Source organism: Neoarius graeffei, chromosome 2 (assembly GCF_027579695.1).
Source record: "Neoarius graeffei isolate fNeoGra1 chromosome 2, fNeoGra1.pri, whole genome shotgun sequence".
Lineage (NCBI taxonomy): Eukaryota > Metazoa > Chordata > Actinopteri > Siluriformes > Ariidae > Neoarius > Neoarius graeffei.
In genome coordinates, this window is record NC_083570.1 from 67,446,917 (window position 1) to 67,471,383 (window position 24,467).

The 24,467-nt window shown below is 41.1% G+C and overlaps 2 protein-coding genes across 3 annotated transcripts in view; both read right to left on the reverse strand.

The window, feature by feature from the left end:
• aass (aminoadipate-semialdehyde synthase) overlaps nucleotides 1–8,022 on the reverse strand; it is a 107,388-nt gene extending 99,366 nt beyond the window's left edge. The window contains exons 1-2 of one of the 2 annotated variants that reach the window (XM_060914770.1): nucleotides 7,761–8,022; nucleotides 6,196–6,446 (exon numbers count right to left, since the gene is read on the reverse strand). In XM_060914770.1, coding sequence (XP_060770753.1) covers nucleotides 6,196–6,414 — 219 coding nt within the window. In that variant the 5' untranslated portion in view covers nucleotides 6,415–6,446; nucleotides 7,761–8,022. Of the gene's footprint in view, nucleotides 1–6,195; nucleotides 6,481–7,760 lie in introns of both variants that reach the window. The other variant, XM_060914769.1, reaches the window with a different exon arrangement.
• Nucleotides 8,023–19,958: 11,936 nt separating this feature from the next.
• On the reverse strand, nucleotides 19,959–22,430 carry fezf1 (FEZ family zinc finger 1). Its single transcript, XM_060903235.1, has 4 exons — nucleotides 21,651–22,430; nucleotides 21,201–21,335; nucleotides 20,378–20,510; nucleotides 19,959–20,218 (listed from the first exon to the last, which is right to left on the reverse strand). Exons 1-4 carry the CDS (start codon nucleotides 22,428–22,430, stop codon nucleotides 19,959–19,961), a joined length of 1,308 nt encoding a protein of 435 aa, XP_060759218.1.
• Between the last annotated feature and the right edge of the window lie 2,037 nt (nucleotides 22,431–24,467).

Sequence of the window (24,467 nt, forward strand, 5' to 3'; positions counted from 1 at the left end):
AGTTAGCTGCTGTTTGAAATATTGCACATAAAAAATAAAAGCAAAAATACTGACTAAAAACAAGAACAAAACAAACAAAAAAAAGGCAAACAAATCCCCCCCACCCTCCTCCCCCGGGTTAACATTCCTATCCCTAAACTTGAGCAACTTGTCTCCTCAGTCCCCAGACGTTTACAGACTGTTGTAAAGAGAAAAGGGGATGTCTCACAGTGGTAAACATGGCCTTGTCCCAACTTTTTTGAGATGTGGTGTTGTCATGAAATTTAAAATCACCTAATTTTTCTCTTTAAATGATATATTTTCTCAGTTTAAACATTTGATATGTCATCTATGTTCTATTCTGAATAAAATATGGAATTTTGAAACTTCCACATCATTGCATTCCGTTTTTATTTACAATTTGTACTTTGTCCCAACTTTTTTGGAATCGGGGTTGTGTGTTATGTATATATATATAAAAAAATAAATAAAAGGTCCGTCTCGGGCGGCACGGTGGTGTAAAGACATGCAGTCCAAAGCAGGTTAGGTTAACTGGTGACTCTAAATTGACCGTAGGTGTGAATGTGAGTGTGAATGGTTGTCTGTGTCTATGTGTCAGCCCTGTGGTGACCTGGCGACTTGTCCAGGGTGTACCCCGCCTTTCGCCCATAGTCAGCTGGGATAGGCTCCAGCTTGCCTGCGACCCTGTAGAACAGGATAAAGCGGCTAGAGATAATGAGATGAGAGATGAGATGAGGTCGGTCTCAGAAACTGGTCTCTCATTTGCACACATGCAAACTCCTCACCTTTCGGCGAAATTCGCCGTTTTGGTCCCAAAATAGGTCACTTGTGTGAATCGTGTAGATCCGAAGAGTTTTTTTTTGGGGGGGTAGGCAGGCTACAACGCTATTGTTGCCAAACATTTCACTTACAAGGTTACAGCCAATCGAGATAAACAGTTACTAACACGCGCTTCTTTTCCATTGGAGTTCTGATCAGCTGGTGCGCAACCCACTGCTGGTTGCCAGTCCTCGCTTATGAATATTCCACAGATTCAGACCGCAAAGTCACCTTTTTATAGAGAGATCTGGCAACCTCATCTCGCGACTGGATCTGAACATACCAATGGAACAGTTTCCAGCGCGCTCGGGGGTGAATAACCATGGGCGGATCTACCGGGGTGGCATAGGGTGGCAAATGCCACTCTAAAAGAAAGCCTTGCCACCCCAGTTGGCAGCGACGAATTCAAAGAAAAATTACGGCCAATTTGACATTTACGTGCGCGAATTTCCAATGTCCGACTGCGGCGAATGCAGCACGAGATAACGCCAGAGATTGGTTGTTTTGGAAAATTGAGAGGCGCGAAGCGAGGGAGCCAGGAGTCGCGAGGAAAGGAGACACGGGAGGACAGAGGTAAAAGCTGATTAACTATCTATCAAGAAATGAAATTATAATGAATGAACAGTGCTAGCATAGTTGCGATGCTGATTTTGAGAGGATAAAAATCAGGTTGGAGAAGGTTATTTAGCTAACTATACATGTGAGGCCAAAAAAAGTGTGTTTCCGGTAACCCGACCGATCGAGAATTTCCGCGTCGAAATTGCCGACCGTAAAGTTTTTATTACAAATTTTCCCTCGATATTTTAGTGTAAGCGGCGTTAGTTTGTCATAATTTTTTGTTTCAACGCATTCAAGTTGTGAAAGAAACGATAAAAAGCAAAATGTTTCGCCACTTCTATCAGCCCTCCTGCATAAACATGGAAGCGCACTTTTATACTGAAGGAGGAAGGGGAAACTGAGCCGAGGCGCCATTTTGAATCCTCATTCAAGGCTGTAATGCAAATTGCTTCCTCTTCAGTATACAAGTGCACTTCCATGGCAGGAAAAACACTATGTTTTGCCGCCTATGTAGTCCCCTATTTATACAAATAGGAGTCATTCAGGATTCAGCCATGTTTTTGCTCGGTGTTTTTGCTCGATCCAAGTTCTACAGTAGGCTAGGCCGGCTGCTTTTAATGGAAGTAGCCTAGCCTAGGACGTTAAACCATATTTTCACGTTATTTCTTGATAAGGTGTTTTCACATTATTACATGAAAATATCATGAAAAACGTAATAATTTTGTATCATGAAATTACATGATGTTATATTACATGATAGATGTATTGTAAAAACGTGATAACTTTGTTAAAATCAATACTACGTTAAAACATTAGCTGAAATTTTAGTTCTAACAGCCACAGAAAACCTATAACAGCGGGGTCACAGGGAGTCTCTTGACTCTGGAAAAAAGGGTGTTTTTCTTTCTATATTAGACTTGCTGGGTAATCATGTTGTTGTTTTTTAGTGTCTGTTCTTTTGCATATACAGTATAAAACTGTCCAGAAACGGTATAGACCTCATCTGAGAATGTGTTCTTCATGAACAATAAAAGCATGAGATTAAGTTTGTCTGTACGAGTTTGTAAATGGCAGCCCGTGCCCTTTTGTAGTGTGTACATACTATTTGTCATCAAACTGTGATAACTGTGATTAAATTCAGTATATATACACACACGTCTGTAATACGTTGCCACCCCTCAAAAATTCCTGCCCCCCTCTTGCCACCCCATAAATATTTTTCTAGATCCGCCCCTGATTTCACATAGGTGATGTCTTTAAGAAAATTGACAGACAGGGATTGGCCAGGTGTGTCCTCTGGGGTAGGTCTGTTATGCCGCTTTTCCACTACAAACGCGGCTGAGTCGGGCTGAGCCGTGCCGTGCTGAGTCGGGCTGAGCGGGGCTGTTGGAGTTGCATTTCGACTACAACCGCGCTGAACCGTGCTGGCTGGAAGTGGGTGGACACACTGGGTGGAGTTAGCGAAAGTGGGTGGATGTCAGGTGATGTCGTTAAGCAGCGCAAACAGTGACATCAGTGATCTTTTAAGCGGTAGTCTCACAACCCGAATAGTAAACAATAAACATGGAGGACATGGAGTCGTTAGTGTTGCTGGTCTTGGTGCTGTGGCTTGTTGTCACCGACAACGCCAACAGATACTGGCAAGAGCGTATAGATGAGGCGAGGCGGCGCATAAGGCTTCAGAAATTCTCGTAATTCGTAATTCTTCTCCTTCCGGGTTTACGGTGTTTACAGATCCCAGCGCGCTCACGGGGCGTGTGTGGGCATGTGAGGACACTCCTCCTCACCAATCAGTGCACAGGGGAGTGCCTGCTCACGCCCCCAGCCTCAGTCGGCTCGCTTCGGCTCGCTTCAGCCCCACTCCAAAATGGTACGAGTTTTAGGGGCTAAGCAGGGCTGAAGCGAGCTGAGTCGTGCTGGTTTTTGGTAGTTGAAACGCGAGCCGTGTCGGGCTGAAGTGAGCTGAAGCGAGCTGAAGTGAGCTGGAAAAGGGTAGTGGAAAAGGGCCATTAGATAGCACAGGCAGCAATATATACCTTTTTGTAAATAGCCCACTGTGTTGTACACAGGGGTGAAAATTAACTTCACAAAATATCAAACTTTACCGGCCAATGACAAATAAATGGTACAATTTACCAGCCACTCAGCAGTAACTTATTAAGACATGTTTATGGAAAGTTATTTCATCTCATTATCTCTAGCCGCTTTATCCTTCTACAGGGTCGCAGGCAAGCTGGAGCCTATCCCAGCTGACTATGGGCGAAAGGCGGGGTACACCCTGGACAAGTCGCCAGGTCATCACAGGGCCGACACATAGACACAGACAACCATTCACACTCTCATTCACACCTACAGTCAATTTAGAGTCACCAGTTAACCTAACCTGCATGTCTTTGGACTGTGGGGGAAACCAGAGCACCCGGAGGAAACCCACACGGACACGGGGAGAACATGCAAACTCCACACAGAAAGGCCCTCGCCGGCCACGGGGCTCGAACCCGGACCTTCTTGCTGTGAGGCGATGGCGCTAACCACTACACCACCGTGCCGCCCGGAAAGTTATTTTGTATTGTATTAAATTCAAGATGTCACTGGTTGCAATTTTTTTTGTAACGTAGACTACGAAATGTACTTTTGCACGCGTGCCATGTGTCCGTGCACCCTTCTCACCTTTTTCACCCCTGACCAGTTTGCATGCCTGCATTTGGGACATTACGGTCAAAAAATAAATTTTCTAATTTTACTATTTTTTTTTTTTTTGCATTTACCCAACACTCTGTTTCTTTTGTCATTTTTAATAAGAATAAAGATAGCATCTTGCTTTATCTGGCCTCCACTGTGGAAAGTTTTGATTACAATTCAAATGCTTTTGTAAAATTGATTTACATACTGTATAAAATAACTACATCATGAAGAATTAAAGCCCCTCCTTCACAGATGAGTGAAAATACTGAATAAATTTCCTCTTTTTGATTGCTTTGGTTAAAAATGCCAAGTTATGATGACGGAATTGATTATTTATTTAAATATGAATAATATGATACATTTTGGGTATTTGATATGGCGAAATAGGACACAATGGAAAAATCAAGAAGACGCCAGAAAGATGAGAATAACAGCGGTTGTAAAAGAATAGTGACTGTACCGGCTGAAGGTCGCGCGGGTCTCTGATGCGGCGCGCGAGCAACAGGACATCACTACCGCACTGGACGGAGCACGCGGCGGGGTCAGGGCAAAATGACTGACCGTAGATTCTATCAAAAGTTCAATCTAAATTGACCCTGGTTGCAAAATATTGGCCAAAAATATGCAAACACTATGAAATATGAAAGTAAGATGAAAAAAAAAAAACATTCTATTGCCTTATACTGCAAGACTAAAACAAAATAAAACCGTCAACACTCACCTTTTCAGTGATAACGTCCGAACAGATCACTCGCGTAACAGAAAGACCGCAAATGGAAGCACGATCAACTAACTGTTGGAGTGGAAAATTCCATTCTACACATGCAAATTGTTAATGTGTGTCCTTCCCCGCACACAAATAACACGCTACGGTAAAAAAAAAAAAAAAGACCACAACTCATTTTATAGCTCAGAAATTCATACAAGACCAGCTACCATCGTAACATTCTGTAAGAAACATATTCTATACCTAACTTTCAGCTTTCATTTTAAAAAACAAAATCGCAGATTTATAACTAAATTTTGATATGGCGTAGTGATTTTAAGTTACTACTTTTGGTGAGGTAGTGACCTCGACCCTGAGGCTTTCCGTTTAGATCAAAACACACGATCGTATTGGTTTTGGGTATGCGGAAAATGGAGTTACAACGGTGATCAAATATTTTGCATGATGTTTTATTACGGTTATGATTATTCTGTGAGCGCACCAATCCTTAGGTGTATAAAGTTACAACTTAAAATACAATTAGTGGTAACTGTAGACTTCTCAGTGGACTACAACCTTTTTAAGGGAACGCGATGTAGTCAACCATTTATCATGTCCCAGATCAAGCCACCATTTTTCCACAAATTTGTAGAATTTTTGCCAAATTCTGAATATTCACATCAAAGATTTAGTTTTATCTATATTATTTCTTTCATCATTTTATTTCAAATTAAAACCAACATCATTCAAAACCATATAGTTTATTGACTGCGTATATTTAGTGGGGTTCCCCCACAGTACCCAGTTTCTGAGACAGACCCATATTTTATTTATTTTTATATATAAAATCACATGATATCGAACACGTGGACCATCTATTCAGGCTGAACGTATACAATGTCTCGCAAATGTGTGCGGGGAATTTTGAACCGATCAAACCGGGCCCGTGTACTCATAACCAATCACCCGACACAGGAAGCCCCAGTGAAATCGGGAAGGTGTGCACTGGGCTTAAGGCATATAACTATCCATCAACTTGATCAATTCATGAGAAAAAATCATTTAGCTAGCCGGATTTTAGATATCTTCATGCAAACTAATTGCAGTTACTGCTGTTTCTTAAAATGGCTCTGTATATAACTTAACCTTTTGGGCAGAAAGCCAAAGCAGTGTTATAAAGCAGTCTAAATAAAAACTAACCTGATTTTTGTGTAATTTTTGGCTGCTTTTCAGAATTTTGCCACAGTGACGGGGTTTCCCAGACCACCACACAAAGAACTACTTGAAACTCACAGATCACCAGAAAGACTGCTAGTCTTAGAACTGTCAGCAAACAAATGTTCAACAAATACTACTACAGGTGGTTTACTGATCAGATATGGTTCATGCTGAGTGTACACACATCAAACAGATCCAGGTTTACTCACTCTGTTGTGGATAGCTCTCCTATTGGAGGGCTGGACCAGTACTTTGTGGCCTGCTGCAGTGATTTCCTTCACATGCTGCGGGGCAAGAGGTGCCCGTCTCTCCCACACATTAATGTCCTCCCGTCGGATAGCCATCACACTTTTATGATGACTCGACCTCCGCTGGCTACACACACAGCATTTCACCCTCCAGCTCTGGTCTCTAACAAGTCGCAGCATAGCTCACCCAGGCTTCACAGAAAAAGTTCTGACTACACAAGTGCAGACAGGTTAGCAAGGGCTTACCTGCAACCATATATGAAAAACTTTCTGAATCATTTCACATATTGACAGTACATGCTGATTTGGAAGGAAGAAGACAAAAGCTGAACACAAGAAGACAAACAAGTATTATACATGTACTACATACTGAATAAAATGAAACAACAGGACACGCTGTTATGGGAAAATAATCAATGATCAATAACATAAATCCAGTAAATAAATCATCCATATGTATTAAAGGGGCAGTTTTTTTAGAATGAATTGCAATTATATGACAAACATTTTCAGAATCAGAATTATTTTTATTGATGCCCGACAGGGAAATGGTCAATTTTCCCTTTCCTCTCTCTGCTGGACCTGTTGCAGCCATGTTCCAATTGGACGCTGAGCTCATTTCTGGGCCAGAAAATTTAAACGCAAACACCCCTCCTCCCAGCCAGCTCCACCGCTAACCACAGTTTTTCTAAAGTAGGTCTCAAACTGACATAAAAGTAAGTAAAGTAAAGTAACTTTATTGGTCTCCCTAGGGAGAAATTTAGCTGAGAGTCAGGGAACATTGCTGCATCAAGAAAGGGACACAAACACACATCTACTTAACTAAAAGAACATATGTGCAATCCGGCATTTTTGCTCCATGGATGCATGCAGGTGAACTGTGCAAATTAAAAATCCTAACATTGATACATACAAACATTCAAACAAGTACCATTAATACATACAAACATACCTACCTAACATCCACACATACATACCTATCCATACATCTAATAACATCTATACATTCCTAGATATCTCACAAAAATTAATACCATTCCTACAGTCATATATAAATAAATTACATTCATACATTTCCATACATGTACAAAAGAACCATAGTTCTAAATAACCTGTGCAAAATAACCAAAGAAAGATAATACATTCTAGTCTTCCATCTATGCATACATACACCATCCATTTATTATACACAAGAAGGGGAACCTGCCGATGACATCACGCGCGGAAATTAAAAGGGTAGGTGACTTTGGTCGCAAAATTAATATACTTGTTGTCAAAAATTATGCTTGATATATCATTTTGAAGCTAAAAGATTTCTCTATCTAGTGATACCATTTATATATGTTGTCAAAATATATTGTATTTTATGCCAAAGAATACATCCAGTGGTGGAATGGAACTTTAATCTGGGGCATGAAATTTTGAACTAGCCAGCTCTTTTTTCACCACCGACTCGCTTGCAGCAAGTGTGTTAGAGTCTGTCGCTGTAAAACCAACATGTTTAGAGTACTGCTCCATTCACCTACCTTAGGAGTGCTCTTGGATCAAATGGCCGAGCTCAGTGACAGACACACTGCAGTGGAAACTTGGCAGGTATTAAACAGTCAGTATGAACTACTTCCGTGTTCAATATCAGCTCTGAACAGATTGCTTCTGCCAAAGAAATGCTTCTGACTCCTAAATAGTTCAAACCTCGTCTCTGTCCAAATGAACAGTTAGAACAGTATGTCAGAGGCACGTCCTACATCCCACCAATCCCAAGCCTCAACGCAACTCTGCCTCCTTCCAGGGCCGAAACGGAGGCGGCGCGTTTTTATGACGTCACTGTCACGGCATGTTGGAGTCGGTTTGTAATTTGAGAGCGTATTTAGTTTGTTGGAATAAAGTCTGAATGCGTCACCATAAATATATAATCGTGAATAAGGTGTCTTTCAAAATTATTCAGAAATAGGCTACATGCAGAATATTAAAAGCGATACTAATACGAACTGGTCAGGCGGGATTTGTTTATGGGAGAGTTCGCCAAACTAGAGTGTGACGTAATATTGCGCATGCGCATAAAATCGGTTGGCAAGAACCATTCACAATAGCCGAAAAAATAACATCATTTAGTTTTCGTGGCGATTTATCGCAGTATGCAACTTCGTTGCCAACTGATGCTAAGCAGAGATATGCAGCAAAGCTTTTGTACAACAGTGGCACCAAAGTTTTGCCTGATCCGTATGCAGTTACAACATTACTGGATAAAATAAGGATTTGACTGTGTCATTCAAACTGCTTGTCCTTATATCACATATATACATTGTGTGTAGTACTGTAAGTGGGCTTCTGAGTCTCCCTCTGCTCCTGTCTTTGGTACCTTGCATACCGCTGACTGCTGTTGACCTGCTTAGCCTGGTAACCCGATGGAGTGTATAGTCTGGACTGCTTTCGTCATTGCTTTTTTGCCTAATAATAAAAAGACAAAGATTAAATTATTTCTGATAAGGAAATTTTATCTAATATAATATTAAACTGCAAAACAAAATAATAAAGAAAATCATGTGTCTTAGCAGATATAAAGTGTCGAAAGCAAACACGGTCGTTGTCGGTAGGTTCCCACTTGTCACGCTTAATTGCTGCGATCCAAAGCTTTTGGCGAGCTTCAGGTTTCTTTGGAATACTGTAAAAGCTCTTGGGATCATTCTTATCAAATCTGCAGCCGATAACACTATCATAATTAATTAATGACCCGATAACTCCGATCGGCCATTTATAAATAGCCTCTTGCCAACCAAAACATCACGTGACCATTTGGTGACGTCACGCCGAACGCTCCCATATTTGGAGGCTACTTTGCAAAATTTGCCAAGTCTTGTTTTTGGTAATAATATACAAGTTCAGATCTCATCTCATTATCTCTAGCCGCTTTATCCTGTTCCACATTCACACCTACGGTCAATTTAGAGTCACCAGTTAACCTAACCTGCATGTCTTTGGACTGTGGGGGAAACCGGAGCACCCGGAGGAAACCCACGCGGACATGGGGAGAACATGCAAACTCCACACAGAAAGGCCCTCGCCGGCCCCGGGGCTCGAACCCGGACCTTCTTGCTGTGAGGCGACAGCACTAACCACTACACCACCGTGCCGCCCTGGGGGGGAGAGGGGGGGAATAATGAAGTAAAAATGTCTGAGGCCCTCTTGTGGCTGGCTGCAGTACAACTTTTAACCCCACTATTTCTCATGTCTCTAACCACTACACCACCGTGCCACCCGACAAGTTCAGATATAAATTCATAAATCTGGACTTGTTGTAATGTTTGTAGGCTGTTGTTTCATAGTTAATTATGCAGGGGAACTTTGTGCACACGGTGGTGTAGTGGTTAGCGCTGTCGCCTCACAGCAAGAAGGTCCGGGTTCGAGCCCCGTGGCCGGTGAGGGCCTTTCTGTGTGGAGTTTGCATGTTCTCCCCATGTCCGCGTGGGTTTCCTCCGGGTGCTCCGGTTTCCCCCACAGTCCAAAGACATGCAGGTTAGGTTAACTGGTGACTCTAAATTGACCGTAGGTGTGAATGTGAGTGTGAATGGTTGTCTGTGTCTATGTGTCAGCCCTGTGATGACCTGGCGACTTGTCCAGGGTGTACCCCGCCTTTCGCCCGTAGTCAGCTGGGATAGGCTCCAGCTTGCCTGCGACCCTGTAGAACAGGATAAAGCGGCTACAGATAATGAGATGAGATGAACTTTGTGCACAAAAAGAGCCCGATATAGGAAATTGGTATAAAAGTATTACATCATTCATATGCAATTATTAGTCAAGTCAAGTTTATTTGTATAGCGCTTTTAGCGATAAACATTGTCGCAAAGCAGCTTTACAGAATTTGAACGATTTAAGACATGAGCTAATTTTATACCTAATGTATCCCCAATGAGCAAGCCTGTGGCGACGGTGGCAAGGAAAAACTCCCTCAGACGACATGAGGAAGAAACCTCGAGAGGAGCCGGACTCAAAAGGGAACCCATCCTCACCTGGGCAACAACAGACAACATGACTATAACATTAACAGTTTTAACATGAAGTCAGTTTCGTTGACGTTATAAACTCTTCATTGATGGAAACTTGAGTGCAAAACTGTTCATGACAACTGCAGTCCTAAAGTTAGCAAGTCAACTGTAGTCCTCAGCCATAAAAGCATTACTGTAAGTGTCCAGAGTGTCCTCCAGGTGTGACTTTCAACTGTCCATATGGGGCTGTCCTCCACAGGAGCGATGCGATGAGACTCCAACCAGAGACAGGGCACCAGGATGGATCAGGCAGGTCCGAGGAGCAGAAGAGGTCAGCATCTCGATCCCAGGACCGACATATAATTCAAAGGGACAGACTGGGGGGAGATCCATAATAGGTGTTATTTGTGGTACACAACCTTTTTACTCAGATCAAAATCATGGTTCATACATTAGATACCCATCTCATCTCATCTCATCTCATCTCATTATCTCTAGCCGCTTTATCCTTCTACAGGGTCGCAGGCAAGCTGGAGCCTATCCCAGCTGACTACGGGTGAAAGGCGGGGTACACCCTGGACAAATCGCCAGGTCATCACAGGGCTGACACATAGACACAGACAACCATTCACACTCACATTCACACCTACAGTCAATTTAGAGTCACTAGTTAAACTAACCTGCATGTCTTTGGACTGTGGGGGAAACCGGAGCACCCGGAGGAAACCCACGCGGACACGGGGAGAACATGCAAACTCCACACAGAAAGGCCCTCGCCGGCCACGGGGCTCGAACCTGGACCTTCTTGCTGTGAGGCGACAGCGCTAACCACTACACCACCATGCCACCCTAGATACCCATTTAACCCTAAAAAGATCTAAACTACTGAGTGGGATCAGTTCGAACCTCAAAGGTGGTGTGCTGCTCAGTCTATTCAACTGACATAACTTTTTGCTTTTAGGAGTTTGTTACTGGGGCGGCATGGTGGTGTAGTGGTTGGTGCTGTCGCCTCACAGCAAGAAGGTCCTGGGTTCGAGCCCCGTGGCCGGTGAGGGCCTTTCTGTGTGGAGTTTGCATGCTCTCCCCGTGTCCGCGTGGGTTTCCTCCGGGTGCTCCAGTTTCCCCCACAGTCCAAAGACATGCAGGTTAGGTTAACTGGTGACTCTAAATTGACCGTAGGTGTGAATGTGAGTGTGAATGGTTGTCTGTGTCTATGTGTCAGCCCTGTGATGACCTGGCGACTTGTCCAGGGTGTACCCCGCCTCTCGCCCGTAGTCAGCTGGGATAGGCTCCAGCTTGCCTATCCAGCTTTGCCCTGTAGAACAGGATAAAGCGGCTAGAGATAATGATGAGATGAGTTTGTTACGCTATAGATTCTTTATCTAAAAGTATGTTTGTTTCAAAATCGATGAAAAAAGTGTTTAACAATTGACTGATTTTCTGTTGGGGTCCCATAACTCTGTTCCAAAAATATTTCAGCAAGTTAGTTGCTTCTTTGTGTGTCTATCTTTGCCTATCTGTATGTTTGCATGCTTATCTCAGATGTCTGCCATAATTAAGAATATAGCTGTTTCTTACAAATTGTAGATAACGAGTGAACCTGTTAGTTATAGAGTTACTGAAATGTCTGATGCTTATCTGTCCATGCACTCTCCATACACAGCCACATACCACAACAGGTTCCTCATCCTTGCACCTATCCTGTAAATACGCTTTGCGCTAATATGCTAATGCTTAATAACAATGTGTCCACGTACCAACTCTTCAATAAAAAGCTGGGATAAGTGATTCCTTCTTTGAATAAAATATTTTACAAGACAAAATTTGAAACCTGCACATGCCAAATATAATATTTTGAATTAGAAGTATCATTCGTTTTTTACTTATTCATTAATATGGAATATCAAATGATGAAGAGTTCATTGCATCATAAACATGTGGACACATTTGAAGGTAGCTAAGTATGCATGCTCTTAGAAAATGCTCATTCTGCTTTATTTCTGGTCATAATATGTGTTACCAATAACTGCTTTATCTTTGTGTTTTGTGTTTGAATCCTTAGGCAAAGTGTTACTTCTTGATGTAGTTTGGACATTTAAAAAAAAACAGAAACTGCTAGCAGCTTAGTAGTAAATGTATCACAGAAATTTCTGAAATGAGCGATTGTGAGCTGAGTTCTGGAATGTACACAGCAAAATCCCCAGTGTTGAATTAACACCCAGAGTGTTGATTTAACACCCTACTGTGTTTATATAGGTCCAGTTGGACACAAATTAACTCTAAAAGTGTTAATTCAACACTGAGGAATTGGCTGTGTAGATAAACTATAAATATTCTCAAGTTCTGTAGCAATAGTGTAAATTATTTCTGGCTTTTTTATGTTCTCTATGTACTTAAATGTCTCATTTTAAACTTAACTTGATAATATCATGTAAATATGATTTCTATTCACATAAAGTTAGTAAACAGGTCATTTAAAAAAATACAGAAGTTATAATGGACTTAAGTGATACGGATGTGGGCGGCACGGTGGTGTAGTGGTTAGCGCTGTCGCCTCACAGCAAGAAGGTCCTGGGTTCGAGCCCCGTGGCCGGCGAGGGCCTTTCTGTGTGGAGTTTGCATGTTCTCCCCGTGTCCGCGTGGGTTTCCTCCGGGTGCTCCGGTTTCCCCCACAGTCCAAAGACATGCAGGTTAGGTTAACTGGTGACTCTAAATTGACCGTAGGTGTGAGTGTGAATGGTTGTCTGTGTCTATGTGTCAGCCCTGTGATGACCTGGCGACTTGTCCAGGGTGTACCCCACCTTTCGCCCGTAGTCAGCTGGGATAGGCTCCAGCTTGCCTGCGACCCTGTAGAAGGATAAAGCGGCTAGAGATAATGAATGATACGGATGTTTTGGTTTTTTTACGTTTTTACATGCAATATTTAGCATTTCCTTTTTTTGGTGAAAATGGTGATTGCTGACATTACAACAAGTAAAAATGATTTGTTTGGGATGTAAATAAAGGGGCCCGGCCGGGCTCAGCCCGAAGAGCTGACGTGGGCCCGACCTCCTGTGGGTTGTCTATGTTCTATTGTGAATACAATATCAGTTTTTGAGATTTGTAAATTATTGCATTCCGTTTTTATTTACAATTTGTACTTTGTCCCAACTTTTTTGGAATCGGGGTTGTAAACTACAAATTTAGAGATAAAAAATTAACAAATTTGCATAATGATATATGAAGTTCTTCAATTATCAATGGAAACTTAGGAATAAAAAAAAAACAGTATCAGTAGTTTTCCTGAAGGATGTTGAGCAATATGCAGAGAGAGAGAGAGAGAGACTGTGCTTCCTCCTGTGTCGGCCTGTGCTGCTCCTCGTCCAGCACTAATGCCTTCACTGTAAAAACTTTCTGTAAAATTACAGGAAAATACTGCTTTGCAATATTGATAGTATAAATATAATTACAGTAAATTACTGTATCTTATTACAGTAGTTAATTGTACTATCACAATATACTTTAAATTAATTGCCCATAAAATGGCAGTAAAGTACTGGAAGCAGTTTCACCAGCAAATGTAAATACTGTTTATTTACTGTACAGTTACTGTAACCTAAATCACAGTACAATACTGTTTCTGCACATTACAACAGGTTATTGTGTTAATTTTGGTGTTAATCATTTTTGGTGTTAATAATAATTAATATTAATTACTGATATTAAAATACAGCTCCAATAATTGTACAGAAAGTATTAACAATGGTCCTCACTCATGACAAACAAGTAACAGTGGATAAGAATGACAACAGAAAGAATACACACATTGTGTTGGGGTCTGTAGTAATATTAGATGAAATGACATTTAAAGGATAATTTTATTGAACATTTCCTTTAAAGTTAGTGTGTATGTGTTCATGTCATGAAATACCTCAATGTAAGAAACTAACAGTTACTTTGTTATTGATATTAAAATACTACTCTAACAACTGTTTAACAAATATTTGACATATCAACAAATAACTGATTTCAGTACTAATGTTAAACAGTCCTCACTCATTATAAAAAGTAAAAACTGATCAGAATGACTATAGAAATGTGTTGTGTCTGTAGTTCTATGAAATTACAGTACATGAAACTCTGTCTGTAGTACATAGTGTCTATAGTTAGTTAGAAATGTAATTTAAAAGTTCTCTAAAAAAAATAAAATTTTCCTTTAAAATCCAAAACCATGTGTTTGTGTGATATTGGGTGAATCTATATTTAAAGTCCATGAGTCCTCTCATTAGAGAACACACATCACCATTTAATGGTTGGTATTTTTTCTTTACCAGTTTTCCTGTGTTCTTTTGGGTCACTTTGCTTGGCTTTTTTTTTTCTTTTTTTTTTCTTTTTTTTTTTTTTTTTTTGTGTGTGTGTGTGTGTGTGTGTGTGTGTGTGTGTGTGTGTGTGTGTGTGTGTGTGTGTGCCATGCTCCAGATTGACCCTCATGAAACATTACAAAAATACAAAAAAAAAGAGTTTTACCATGCCCTTTTTTAATGTTTATTATTATTATTATTATTATTATTATTATTATTATTATTAATTTTATTTTTTTATACACAGTGTGGAAGCTGTATGACCTGACCTGAACTTTCTTTGGGCGAGCATAGTGTTAAAAACATAATGCCATTTCTTCACTCACCTTTCACTTTAATAGGAACAGCAGTAAACCTGCAAATTTATGCAGTTATTTAATCAGCCAATCATGTGGCAGCAGCACAGTGCATAAAATCACACAGACACATGTCAAGCACTTCAGTTAATGTTCACATCAAACATCAGAATGAAGATAAATTGTGATCTCTGTGTCTTTAACTGTGGCATGAGTGTTGGTGCCAGATGGACTGGTTTGAGTATTTCAGAAACTGCTGATCTCCTGGGATTTTCACGCACGACAGTCTCTAACGTTTACATAAAATGGTACTAAATGTTTATATTTAACCTACTGATTCCACTGAACACAACATGATCAAATAATATGTAAGGGGTTTCAGTAGCTCCAGTGGTGAAGTTGATAGTCCTTTGAGCATAAGGTCACAGGTTCCATCTGTCTATAGAAAAACTCAATGCCAGCACAAAAACCAAACCATATTCACCTTTGAATAAACTCCAGTGTGGATGTAGCCTCTTCCTGGTACTCAAGACTGAAGACGTAGTAGCTGCCAAAGAGGATACAGAGCCCCGGCAGGAATGAGGACTCTTTGCATATGACCCAGCCTTCGATGGAAACCATCCACTTGCTTGGTAACCTTAGTAACCAGTGGTAGAACAATAAGCATGCAATTGCCATAACTTTCAACCTAATTTGCCCTTATCTAGCCGTGTCCTGCTCAAAGCAAATAATTATAACTCTTCTTGTTAGCAAAACACTTTGTGAAGTTTACATTATCCTCAGAGGAAATTAGTTAGTTCCACAGAAGAATCAGTGTAGGATTGCTAGACAGGCATAAGTTGGTCTCCAGGTTGGCAGCTGTTGCAGACATCCACAAAATTGACAAGTACAAAAATGAACATGCACTTTTAGAAGTAATAATGTTGTATAAATGGTAAAGTATCACATTCAGTTTAGCCAGAAGTAGGCTACATCTTGCAGTCTGTAATGACTTTAAATAACTAATAAAACTATCAATTTATAAATGTACATTTTTTGAATGATTAAAACAGTTAATAGTATGAAACACTCCCTTGACATTTAACCTCTGCATTAATGAAGAAGACATCTATTTGTTTTCTGAAGTGCGCCATCAACAGGCCGAGGATGCGACATGGGCCGCCATCTAGACTGTACACGGCAGTCTTCACCTCTTCATTTGTGGATTTCAGATGAAAGAAATCCATTATAGCCTTGCCATGTTCTTCAAATGCTGCCTCCATTTTTCAGTGAAGTTCTTACAATGTTCGCAAGTTGAACCAGCACTAGCACCAGCCCAGATCTAGCACCAGGTTCGCGTTAGTGGAAACTTGGTGTGTGGGCAGTTGCTGGTGAACACAAATAAGGACCGCAAATCATATCAATACGGCGCTGCTTACCCAATGTTATTAGCCTGCTAGCATTACACAGTAAATACTCCGCCGCTTCGACTCCTCGTTTGGCTGGAAAGTCTGATTAGCTAACTAGCCAATATTACATTACCGTGTTAATTAGCTAGCTTGCTACATGTTTCTGGAACGCACCGCAGCTCAACTCACACAAACTTATTTTCATCTCACAAAACATTTTGCCTACAAAGTTAATACTCATAAACTCTATGAGAATACAAGGCTAATATTACTTACATAATGTTGTCTGCATACCAAGTAAAAGCAGTTTACACAAATATCTTACAAACTCCCTCTTCCTTGACCTTCTCTTTTAGCTTGTCTGTTTCTACTCAGTACTGAAATATGTTGGTAAAAACATAAAGAGTTTTAAGAACCACTCTTTCTCAGTATGTCCTCCACCTGCTTGAGACTGCTGAAGACTTTACCACTCTGCAAACTCACAGTGAAATCAGACATTGTACCTTCTCTTTCCTGGGAATGATTGGCAAACAAGTTTGTTGGTGTAAATCAGACATTTTACAGTCTCAAATTTCACATAAGCCGCACTGCTGACTGTTGCTGTAAATTTACGTCAGTTTCTTCCAGTGTTCACACAGTAAAGGAAACATGCAGACTGGGATTTTGTTTCACTACAGTTTTCAAATGAGTTATCATTCCTGTAATTATACAAACATAACTTGTTCAATTTTAATAAAGAGGACACAAATCTGACATTGAATTCAGGGCAGGCAGTTTGATTGAGCCACCAGACATGAGACAGATAAGAGTTGAGTATGCTTTTAATAATTTATGCCAAAGAATAGAGATAGTAAAGGCTACAAGTCCATGGTGACTGTGATAACTCAGTAATTAGGTATAGCCCTAAAATGCAACCTATACTGGAAAAATGATTTGTTGTTTTCACTTAAAAACAAACAAAAAATGTTAGCACCCGGGCCGCCTTAAAATTTGGAGTTCATTGAAACTCATATAGTAACCTAAGTTAGCACAAGACTAATTGATTGATTGCTAACTTAGCTACTTGGCTAGAAGAAGAAGAAACCTTGATTTGTCACATGCACACCTCAAGCACAGTGAAATTCATCCTTTGCATTGAACCCATCTGAAGCAGTGAACACACAGACGCGCACACACACCCAGAGCAGTGGGCAGCCAGCGCCCGGGGAGCAGTCAGGGGTCAGGTGCCTCGCTCAAGGGCACTTCAGCCCAAGGCCGCCCCATGTTAACCTACTGTGGGGGAAACCGGAGCACCTGGAGGAAACCCACGCAGACACGGGGAGAACATGCAAACTCCGCACAGAAAGGCCCTCGCCGGCCACTGGGTTCGAACCCGGAACCTTCTTGCTGTGAGATGACCGTGCTAACCACTGTATGAGTTTCAATGAACTCAAAATGACTTTTTTTTAAGTTAAAACAACAAATCATATTTTACATTGTAAGAGACCTACTACAGGTTATTGTAATAGAATAAGACAAAAGCTGACTAGTGGTTGATAAATACATTATTCACTGTCTGGTTTAGTAGGAACACCTGTACACCTACACATCCATGCAATTATCCAGTCAGCCAATCATGTTGCAGCAACGTAATGCAAAATAATAATAATCTCATCTCATCTCATTATCTCTAGCCGCTTTATCCTTCTACAGGGTCGCAGGCAAGCTGGAGCCTATCCCAGCTGACTACGGGCGAAAGGCGGGGTACACCCTGGACAAGTCGCCAGGTCATCACAGGGCTGACACATAGACACAGACAACCATTCACATTCACACCTACGGTCAATTTAGAGTCACCAGTTAACCTAACCTGCATGTCTTTGGACTGTGGGGGAAACCGGAGCACCCGGAGGAAACCCACGCGGACACGGGGAGAACATGCCAACTCCGCACAGAAAGGCCCTCGCCCGCCCCGGGGCTCGAACCCAGGACCTTCTTGCTGTGAGGCGACAGCGCTAACCACTACACCACCGTGCCGCCCCCAAAATAATAATAATAATAATAATAATTTTTTAAATAATGCGGATACAGTCCCATCCAACATGAGAATGGAGGGAAATGTGGTCTGTGTTGCTATTTCAGAAAACTGCTGATCTCCTGGAATTTTCACACACAACAGTCTCTAGTTTACGCAGAATGGTGTGAAAACCAAGTCATATTGGTACTGGTTTCACTATTAATATGAAAACACCTTGGTAACTCAAAGTACCACTGTTTACATCTATGGACACACTTCCCAACATATACTACATACAGCACCTCGAAGCAGTTTGGCTACAGCAACAGAAGACCACATAGGAGTCAGAGAAATTGGACAAATGAAGACGCTCTTCACCTGGAACTGATTGTATTCTCCTACCACATGACTGGCTGACTGGAATGTCCAGATATAGGTGACAGGCACTCCTTTAAAAAAATGTGAAATGCACACAACTAACAAATACTGTAGATGTTAAAACTCCACTTGGTTCAAGTCCCTTTGCCCCAGAAGGAAAGTGCTGTAGTGGAGCAGGTAGCATTCTCCACAAGGGGGTGTCTTTGCTGCAGTCAACCTCATGATAAGTCATGGCAAGAAGCACAGACAGATTTACGAGATAAAGAAGTCGTTATCACAGCCACGATCATGAGATAATGATCAGATCAGATTAATAACTTAACACTATTAAATTAACTTAATAACTGAATTAATAAGACCAGATGAATGTATTTATATTAAGCTCGAGAAACAGCATACAATAAAAGGCTAATTTCCTCAGACAACAATGTATTTTCTGTGAGCAGCTTTGTCTTTGCATAGTCATGAAATATTACCAAATTCACAGAATAATTAATATGCATGTTAATTTATAGAGGTCCGCTGGGAGCGCTAGGACATGGCCTCACCTCCTCCAGCTTAAGCACAATGTTCATAACTATTTCCTAATGAGTGTTAATTTTCTCATTAGGCACAGTCCCATTACTCCTACACAGACTGCAGGATAAAAGGCAAATGACACACCATAACACGCAGACGGAAATAATCAGTTAGGAACGACATGACATAAAAGGTAATTTTTATTCTATTTCCCTTCAGTATAATGATTTATAATGTTGTATTGATGAGAAATCTGATGCCAGTGATAATTATATACAACAAACTCTTGCATAATTCACACCGATTGAACCAAAAATAAGCGGCAACAGCATGGCTGATAGAAAGAACAGCAAACTATAAATATTAAACATTGTACACAATGAAGAAATATACCATCATCACGCACAAAAATTAGCCTATCCTTAGAGCTCACTCTCTTTAAGTTAAAAGGATTTTCAGACAAATAGTAAAGCAGTCAATAAAGGTCTGTAATAAACCATACCACACAGTATACATACCCTGAGAGTGAAAAGAATGGTAGAATTGTATAATTGTGTTTTCACGAATCTAAAGAAAAGGGGTGAAAAAAGAAGAGACATGTTTGGCTGCGGGGTAGAGGAGTGCAGTTTTACACGAAATGTGAACTTCCCTCCGGGGATGAATAAAGTCATTCTGATTGTGAAGAGCCCAGAGTCTGTCAGAACAGCAGGAATAACTATGAGACGTTGAAAGCCGCAGACAGACACTGCGCTGCTGGGACACTGGGCGCGGTGGGGCTGTGCTGGTTTGAGCGGTGCGAGTAAAGCCCAGCGCGTGCTGAGGGTTCACTGGGCTTCGCGCTGCTCTGTCGGGGTTCCCGGTGAGTGCGGGTCCGGTGAAGCGTCGTGGAGTTTCCGTATGTGCTTCTTCAGGTCGAAGTTCCTGCAGAAGCCTTTACCGCATGTGGGACAGGTGAAGGGCTTCTTGTCGTTGTGCGTGTGCATGTGGAAAGTCAGGTTGTATACCTGGTGGAAGGCTTTGTTGCAGATATTGCACTTGAACTGTTTCTCGCCGCTGTGGGTCAATTTATGATTTTTGTAATTGCCTAAAAGAAAGGAGCAATACATTGTTCTGGCCGTGAATAATCCATATATATATAGGCTATTTATATTTTTACACGCGCCTGCAAATCATTAATTTGATAAACCATTAAAAAACAAGTAAAAACACTGTTAATAAATGAGCAAATGATGGTGTTAATGACCTTTTTGGTGGAATCCCTTTCCACAGAATTCACACACAAAAGGTTTGTATCCGGCGTGGATGCGCGCGTGCGTGTTCAGAGTGGAGCTCCGGTTAAACGCTTTCCCGCACTGATGGCATTTATGCGGCTTTTCCTGCAAACAAATACGAGGCAATGAGACATTATTCACAACACATTATTATTATTATTATTATTATTATTATTTTTTAAAGTGCGTGATGATGATTAAAAAAAATATATATATATATAATTCAGTCGTTCAAGGATTTTGGTTATGAAATTATATATTGTGTAAAATGGTGCTAATAATTAATAGCTGACAATTTGACCATCACTGGACAGGAAGTGTGCATTTACATCTCCGACCAGGGAAATAATTTAAACAAAAAAAAAAAAGGAAAACAAAAAAAAGGAAGAAAGGAATGAAGTAAGTGAAATGTTTTTCTGAATGTCTACAAACACATAAAAATGTTACTGACTGTATTAGCCAAATATAATGAGACCATAAAACAACAACTTTAATAATTACATTGATAATGACACTAAATAATAATAATAATAATAATAATAATAATAATAATAATAATAGCAACAACAACATTTTAATAATAACGCTATAATAACACTATAATAACACTGATAAATAATAATAATAGCAACAACAACATTTTAATAATAACACTATAATAACACTGATAAATAATAATAGCAACAACAACATTTATCAATAATAATAATAATAATAATAATAATAATAATAATAATAAGTAGTAGTACATTTTAATTAAAAAAAACAGCAATCGAATAAATATTAATAGGGTACCTGAGTATGAATAATTTTGTGGCGACAGAGTGTGCTCGCTTGGCGAAATCCTTTGCCGCACACTTTGCACACGAACGGTCTGGCTCCCGTGTGCACGGGCATGTGGCGGGTTAAATTATAGTGCGCGTTGAACACCTGAAAATGATATTCAATTCTAAATGATTACATTTTAAATTCTAAAATCATGCACTGTGAGAGTCTGAAAGAAAATGAACAATACAAGCTTTAAATTTATGAACAAACATTTATGCATAATAATAAAAATACATAATATTCTACCGTATTATATAGTAATATAAAACATACTTACAGTTTAAATAAAAAAAAAGAACAGGAAATAAAATAGTGCATACGAATTAAAATACACTTAGAATTAAAAAAAAAATTGTCGAAAACGAATCTAATCATATCTGATTGTAATGAGTGACCCAGCAGTGTGTGGTTTGCTACCTTGCCGCACACTTCACAAGTGAACACTTTGGCTTTGGCGGCAGGAGGAGAGCCGCTGTGGAACTTGGCGGAGCTCTTGAACAGTTTCTCCGACAGGATGTGCGCGCTTTCCTTCATGTAGTGCTGCAGCTGGGAGTGAGAGAGCTCCTTCAGCGCCAGCGCTCCGGGGTAAGACTCCAGGCCGTGCGCGCCTCGGCTTTTTTCCGCCAGAAGGCTTTTGTGGCGAGAGTGTAACGGGCTGTTCAGCAGGTACGAGGCCACCGGGTGCAGGTTGAGCAGGGCGGCGGGCGGAGGCGCGCATGCGCTCTCACCACAGTTCACGTAGCACACGGCGGTCGCGGCGGTGTGCACGGACGAGTGCGAAAGTACCCGCGGCCGGAAAAGTTTGTACTGTCCAACCGCCGGCGCTGCGTCCCGCTGCTCGCCCTTGGCGCTGATGCTGATAAGGTCCCTGGCGCTGTAGGGGAACTCGGGCTCACTGCGGCTCGACTCCAGTCTGTGCAGTTTGTGCGCGGGCTCGTAGGCGAGCGGGACGAGCGGCAGCACGCAGTGCAGCGGGGACGGAGGCACAGCGAGTGACAGCCGCGTGTCGGTCTTTCGCGCCGCACTGTGCTGCACAGAGCTCGGGAGAGAAAGCATCGACCTGGGTTCCGGCGTCCGGGCCATAATCCGCTCGATGGAGAACGCCAGGGGTTTGGCGCTGGTGGCCATGCTTCCTCCTGCCGTGGATGGTGAAGGGGTGTTGTATATCCCCGCCGGGGGGTACAGCGGGCTCTCCATCATCACCCTGGGACACGAGCGCCTCGTCTGGATCAGGTGCCCACAGGCGCGACTTGTTGCGGATAAAGTTTGATTCCTCTCACTGAGTCGAGAGTGAGGACATGATCGAACGCCCCGCTGAGAGCACAGCCACTCCGGTAATCACACACACGCACACACACACACACACACACACACACACACACACACACACACACACAATCAGCAGCGCTAAATAATGCCTATCCGGCCTTGCTCAGCAGGGCACGACGGCCACACTCACAATTCCGGCTGCAAAACAAAGCAAATAAAGAGTGCAGGTAACAGCTCGATATAGTTTCTGTCAATCCCAACACCTGCTCTCTCTCTCCCTCCCTCTCTCTCCCCCTCTCTCTCTCCCCCTCTCTCTCTCTCTCCCTCTCTCTCTCCCTCCGGAAGCTGCGCCGCGCTGCTGTGGGTGAGTAAACTCTCCGCGCGCCTCACTGCAGCTCTTTATCAGGAGGCGCGCGCTCAGCTGGAAAGCGTTGGGCGAATCTCAGCTCCGCGCGCGCCTCTGCTCTGACATCACGCGCGCGCCTGACACGTCAAAAATAAATAAATAAATAAAACAATTCTCAGCGCGTGCAACACATGGCCGCTGTGTTTACAGGCGGAGAGGTGAGGAATAAATCACACTGCCATCCGAGATACTAAACAACTAGCAATGACAATTTAGTTTTAACATACAACCCCGAAAAGTAACAGAATATATTGCAAATATATATATATATATATATATATATATATATATATATATATATATATATATATCGGAACATATAGAAATTAAACTATTTTTTATGATTAGTGAGTATTTGTCAACATATTTAAGACTACTGTAAGCACTGAGCACCGTGGCGCTAGATTTAAACCCTTTAAGATGCTCCTGAAATAATCTCGGCAAATAAACAAGCAGAATTATGGAGGCTATATTATTCCTGACAATATATTTATAAAGCCTACATTATAAAATATGTTCTCTTTCTTAGATAGATAGATAGATAGATAGATAGATAGATAGATAGATAGATAGATAGATAGATAGATAGATCCATCCATATAGGCTATTTAAGATAAATGAAGCATTTCCTTTAAATGACTATTCGTTGGGGATTCAAGGTTAAATAAGATATCAGTTAGCAGTAAATACTACGGGGGAGAGAGAGAGAGATGCAGGTTTCTCACAAGGAAACAGAAATGAAACCCAGCTAGTTATATGAAAGAATGCTACTATTATAGTGGAAAAACTACTTGAAATAATAATAATAATAATAATAATAATCCTTTTCGCATATTATATTTTATACCAACTAATATTTATTATCATGATGAAAGCAATAATTGTCCTATTAAGTTAAAATGGTGTTTACATTTTCAAGGAGGCAGTTTTACAGCTTCACTCATTTTACTAGGTCTAATGAGGCTGTTAAAGCGGTGGCAGATGGGTGTCAGATAGCCTGTAATTTACACAGTGCTTTCAGTTAATCAGCAGAGAGAGAGAGAGAGAGAGAGATCCTTTCTTCCTCTTAAACGTTAACTCTTTCAGAACAAATTCCCCTTCAAGGCTGTTTGTAACCTTTAACTCTAAATATATATGCCAAGTATGGGTTCATGTCCCGCAGGTCCTCTTTTAAACCTCAACTTTAGTGCTGTAACATGTGTCAGTCCTTTTTAAATCAGACTTTTATCTAAAAGAAAATTCCTTCCCTGCATTAGTGTGTGTGTGTGTGCGCATATTTCTAAATCCCCAAGTCGAAATCAAAAAACGAGGGTACATCTGATATTCGTACAGTTTTAATGTTGAGGATCACTGATCATTCACATGAATCACCATTGGATTTAAATATTATTAAGCAAGTCACACACGTGTAGGTGTAATAAAAATACACAACACTCGTATCTTATACAGGGGGCTGCAAAAGTAGATATACAGTCATGAAAAACAGAAGGTTTGCACAAAACGTTAGTATTAAATGAAACCTAGGACCACTGGAATAATCCTTACTGTATACCTACTAT